The 5,882-nt window shown below is 35.3% G+C and overlaps 1 protein-coding gene across 1 annotated transcript in view; it reads left to right on the top strand.

Annotated features, from left to right (window-relative positions):
• The first annotated feature begins 268 nt into the window (after positions 1–268).
• The window catches only part of LOC139130878 (H(+)/Cl(-) exchange transporter 4-like), a 48,185-nt gene continuing 42,571 nt past the window's right edge, over positions 269–5,882 (top strand). Inside the window, 2 exon segments of the mRNA XM_070696687.1 lie at positions 269–410; positions 4,266–4,307. Coding sequence (XP_070552788.1) covers positions 4,288–4,307 — 20 coding nt within the window. The 5' untranslated portion in view covers positions 269–410; positions 4,266–4,287.

The raw sequence follows: 5,882 nt of genomic DNA, 5'->3' as shown, positions 1-5,882 counted from the left end.
TTTCTTGATGTAGTCGACACAACTTTGTAAAGGGAAGGTGACTTGTCATCACATAGATATTGTTTGCTTTTAAACATAATAACTATGGCATCTGCTATTTTTACTTAGATTTGGGTATTTACAATTTCTTTGTTGATATGAAAATGTAATCATATCTCAGATATGAACGTTTAGATTGAGATTTCCAAAGACGATTCATCCTTCCACCCCTCAAAAAATAATTAGGTTTTTCTATCCCAGCAACCATTGCTCACAATATGGCGATGGCTAAATTTCTACTTCCTGTTATATCACCATCGAGCCTGTGCATCTGACTTCGTGGACCAGTTATTTTTGTACATATTGGGATTTCAAGACTTTTGGGCGAATCACATTGTGTTTGAATCGCTAGCTATGAGTACAGATTTGTTGTAAGTAGAACCAACTATCTCGATTGCTCGAAAAATGTTCAGTGCTTTCTTATGACTACGTGTGTTCTGAATTAAAATTATTCGGTGAATCAGTCGAACTTTACTACATGATTATGATATGTGCAGAAAACAGACTGTGTCCCGATCAAGCCACAATATGTACCACAATACATGCTCATTCTATAGTTTTTTTAAGATCACCATAACCTAGTGGTATAATTTAATTGCAATTACCCCCAGAGGAAAGTCAATAGCTAAACGAGTTCACGAAATATATCCGGCCTCACAGTATTTTGACCGATCGTTCTGAAGAGTCAGGGACATTTCATGTAATTTGTCATCCTCGTTCTGCGTCGTCCCTTTCAATAGATTAAACTGTTCATCAAGTAACACATGTACTGTACAATGTACGGATATATGCATTTATCTCTGTATCTCTTGTGTCTGGATGTGCCGCCTGATTGTCAATGGAAATGTTTTATGACTGAAGTCTGAAGATCTTTCGAACGTGCAAATGAGTCATAAAGTTGATATATCTCTGTTAGAATGACCGTTATCTCGAGTATACCCTGTTTAATTAGTTTATTTTTCAAACACATTTTTCTGTTATTGGGATGAACTGTAATATTGCTCTACATTGACCTAGAAAAAGTATTTAACCATAGACTGGAGCCAGACTGCCCCAAGGTCTATGATTTAACACTGGGAGAACCAAGTCTACATAATACACACTTGTAATGCAATTATGCATGGAGGTGTACAGGTCTACAGAGGAACTTTGTCAAAACCTGCCTGCATGGCCGCACTGAAGGAAATGTGTATCACATTTCCTGCAATCAAATCTGCTATAACATGTTATTGTTATTGATTATTCAATAATGAAACTTTACTGCTAACGGCCATATTGACGGTGAATTGTTGTATTTATTATCATCAATGATCAGAGTTGTATGTAGCAGGTCATTCATTTGAACTGAAGAAAACAATACACACAAACTTGATACTGTGATGGAAAATAAATAAAGCATGTTGAAGACTTGTCTGCTTTAACCATTATATTTTGCAGTCTTCGAGATTGTTTGTGAGAATGTTGTTTACCACAGTACTGTCTATGGTTAGAACAACTTTAACCCATTGAGTGCCAAGTCAATTTACGTCGCCTTTACAAAATAAACCCCAGTCATTTTTAGCTACTATAGACTATAGTCTATAGAAGCTATTGGGATGGGTATCCGTCCGGCGTCCGTCTGTATGTATGTATGTATGTATGTATGTATGTATGTATGTATGTATGTCCGTTTGTGAGGCGTCCGTCCACTCAAATATCTTGAGAACCGCAGTACTTACTGATTTGATATTTGTTGTGTAGATGAAAAATATGATTTTGAGAAACTATTTTTTTTAATTTTTTGATATTGTTGAAAATAGGCAAATTAATGCCAAAAAAGGTGTTTTTGGTAAAAAATCTTCTTCTTCATAACCGCTGGTCAGAGAGCTTTGTTATTTGGTATACAGGTCCCTAGGGTAACCTAACTTAGATTTGTTCAAATTGTGATGAAAGATGCAAATCTGTATTTTAAGGAATTTTTTTGTCATTTTTGGTTACATTGTAAGTAATTCTTGTACTGTATAAACCCTATCAATTCACCCAGAAAAAAATAATTAATATGATTTTAAATAATTGAATTAATTAGGAAATCATCAAAGCCAAAATAATTTTAGTGTGGAATTATCAGAAAGGTCAACTTTTTTTGACAGTTCATAGTGAAATGCTTACCATCTTGGAGGATTAAAACATGTAAAGGCAACTTTCCTGAATCCCAACTTTAATATATCCTGAACCGTCATTTATTGTGCCCTGTATGTTATCTAAAAGAAATTGCTCAAAATGGTTTGTCATGATAGGGTGGTCAAATAAATAGAGATAGAGAGAAAGTTCTTATTTCCATTTATGGTTGACTTGGTAAGGATAAAATAAGATTACTTTTTTGAGGAAAAAAATAGAGTGGTCAATTAAAAGAGTGGTCAAAGTGATAGGGTTTTTATGGTAAAGCTGGGCTGTAAGATTCCTCATGTGCTATTTATAGCAATTATGCAATCTGTGTAAACAGTGCAATGAAAGTGTTACATGATTCCTTATAATGCTTTTGATGACCTTGAACTTCTTAAGTTTCAAACATTTGTCTCTTCAGTGTGCTTTCTCTGACTACGTACAGAACTTACTTACAATGTTAATTTGAAAGTTAAAATGTGCTTGGTTAATAGGATGAAAATACTGATATTAAAAGATAACCAGCTCAAATATCCACCTTCTTCATCAATACATGTGTCACAAAAGGTTATTCTCTACATAACACAGCAGAGCTCTGTCAACTGTTGGGTCGCTTGTTTTTCAAAACCGCTAGTCAGACAGCTTTAATATTTGGTTTACAGGTCCCTAGGATGACCTTAGTGAGATAATTTCATACAGTCAGGAAATACTTAATTTTGTATCCATGTCTATAGTAGCTTCAGGGACTTTGGCCCTATGTTTTAAAATTGTTGCCAAAATTTTGATAAAAATTGTAGCCAATGAAATGTGATGTCCATTTTGTTCAAAATTATAAAAAAATTACAGGAAATCCATAAAAAATGGTAAAACGTTGCTCTAAAATTTTTGTTGGAAAAATTACTGCTCTGAAAAGGTATTCATGGTACTTGACCTTTGAATAAATATTCCCTTTTGACTTGCAGCATTCCTAGTGTATATTTTGCAAGCAGCCAGACCGTATGTTTCAAGAAGTTGAACATTCAGAAAATAAGCTAGGCAACTTTCAAAGGTCATGTTTGTGCAACTTCTCATTATTCCTGTTGAAACTTTCAGTTCCCACCTGGAAAATGACTTTTTCACTGTCATAAGTCAACAGAGCAAATTGATTTCATTATTACAGGAGCTAGTGCAGTCCTTCTATTCCAAATTTACAGTTGACTGCAGCTTTTCTTCATCTGATGTGATAGTACCATTTAACTGCTCAGTGCCATTTTATTAGAATCACGTATTCCATGTCATTCTACAGATTTGTGTTGATATCTATATGCACATCCAAAACAAGAGCTGTAGTATGTCAGTTAACCACATAGTTACATGGATGTTGATTATCCAGAGATTCTAAGGCACAAAAATTTCTGGTAACTGTCACCGTGTCTACTTTACCATACCTGACAATTTGTGTTTGCCCAGCATGCTGTGTAACAGTAACAGGTATCACCAATGATAAGCTCTCTGCGTGTTTCATGCACACTCTTGAATTCACATGTTTACCTTTAATGGTAAAAAAACTATAATGTATAGGTAGTTCATATCACAAGTATACCAGTACACTCTATAGGTATTAAATTTTTCATGACCCTAGAGCATATGAATTCTGTCTTCATAGGTACATGTATATAAAATGATACTCATACATGTACACTGTATGTGAACGCAATAAGATCGTGTTGCATATGCGTTTGTGATTCCACCACCAGCTTGCTGCAGCTACTTCATTCCCTCCAAACTCTTCTTTGCGCATGGTTTTGGGACTTTCCTCTGTCTTCAATTCTAATTCACCATCTTTAAAATAAAGTGACATGCTGATGAAGGAGGTTATTTGCTTGCTACACTGTCAGCTTCCTTTGCACACACGTGTCAGTGCTGCCAGGTGCCGACATCTGTATGTCCGTTCCAAATGATGCACCTTGCTCTAGCTCACTGTAACCTTGGTGGCATATATGTGTTCACAAAATATCCCAGTGCTTTCTTTTCCCATTTCTGACTTCTAACATCATCTTTACTAAAAACCTGTACACACTTACTACTTTTGTACCCTTCTGCAGCTAGCTGGACTACTTAGTGAATATGAATATGGAGAACATTGAGTAAGTGCATGTACAATATTACTTTTTTCAAGAACAACAGATACACACGTACATATGCATATACGTGGTACATGTACGTTGTACGTGTAGATGGATTTTCAGCATCTTAACCCTCTCAACTATGTACAGTTGGACCCTTCTCATTGTTTTCAATGATGAGGCTTGACTTCTGTACAGGAACGGGGATGACAGGGTTAACATGTCTCCCATCGTAAAGAAATTGTTGAAAAATCTGTCAAAGTTCCGTCTTTGTACCCCAGTGCATGTACTTTAAGTGTTACTCTGTGTTGTATTTGCTGTGTGTTTTCACCCATGCATGTGAACTAACAAAGTCTCAAGTAGGGAAACTATCACGACTTCCTCCTTTTCTTTTGTACTGTACACCTACTCTCTACTCCTCTACTATAATGCATGCCTGAGTTTGTAATGATTTATTGTTAGACAATCATGTCACTTGCAAGAATCTAACCGTTCACTGCCCAGTGAGCATGTATATGCGTCCAGAATGGCAAAGTCTGGCCCAGCACTGAAACCAAGGCATTGTGTGTTTCAAAAGATACAAAACATGAATTCAAAAGTTTCCATTGACGTCATTCGTCCCATTGTCCCTGTGAGTGTGACTGTGGTGCTCTCCTTCCGTGAACAAATTTAGCACATAGTCACATACATATACATGCGCGGTAAAATACCAGCATAAACTGTAATGTTAATTGTATTGTATGTTGTACAATCAGGTTAATAACCTCTTTATATTAGTGTTCTCTCCTTGTAAGGTACTTGTTAATTGTTTTCAAGTTAAATTTCTGGAAATTCAGTACTATTGCCATATGTTAAATAGTTCATAAGTTAGGCTATAAACATATGATAATTACTGCGCAATTTTTAAGTGTACTTTCTTGTCTAGTGTTTTTGGTACAGTGTAATTAAATGTTCTATTTAAAGTGCCTTTGCAAAAACCCAGTTATGATATTGGTAGATAACATGTGTACCTGCAGAGGGCATTACATTTATGATTCTTTCCTGTATCTGTGTCATAATTTGTAATTTTCATATGCAGCACAGTCATGAGTCATTTCATTTCAATTTCAGAATTTCCTACACTGTGAGCGTACTAAATAATCCTTTTGTTGGACTGTAAATACAGCAGGCTACACATACTGGTGTACATTGTTGTAACAATGTTAAGGTTTTATAAAGACATGAAAACTTTCTTCATCTAGTAAGGTTTCTACTCAGCAAACTTAAAAAATAGCAAATTTTGGTCATCCTTGACCATTATGTACTTCTAATAATATTCAAATTGCATTCGCATTCACATTACCACACTTTGCAGAAATAAAATGTACACTGTAAGGTCATCAGGCAACCAGTAGTGATTTTAAGTTTATCGACAAGGGCTTTGCAAAGGCACTTTGATACTAAGCTGATGTGTAGATTCTGTAAATGCTCATGTAATTCTCCTTTCTTCTCAAATAAAATATTTTCTATAATGTAACATTTCACTGTCTTTCCAATATACTTGAAGTAGCATGGGAATACTTGTACCATAGCTCTACACCGTGTTGATTGGTAGAG

The sequence above is a fragment of the Ptychodera flava genome, chromosome 4 (genome assembly GCF_041260155.1).
Source record: "Ptychodera flava strain L36383 chromosome 4, AS_Pfla_20210202, whole genome shotgun sequence".
Lineage (NCBI taxonomy): Eukaryota > Metazoa > Hemichordata > Enteropneusta > Ptychoderidae > Ptychodera > Ptychodera flava.
This window is presented reverse-complemented; position numbering and strand designations above follow the sequence as displayed.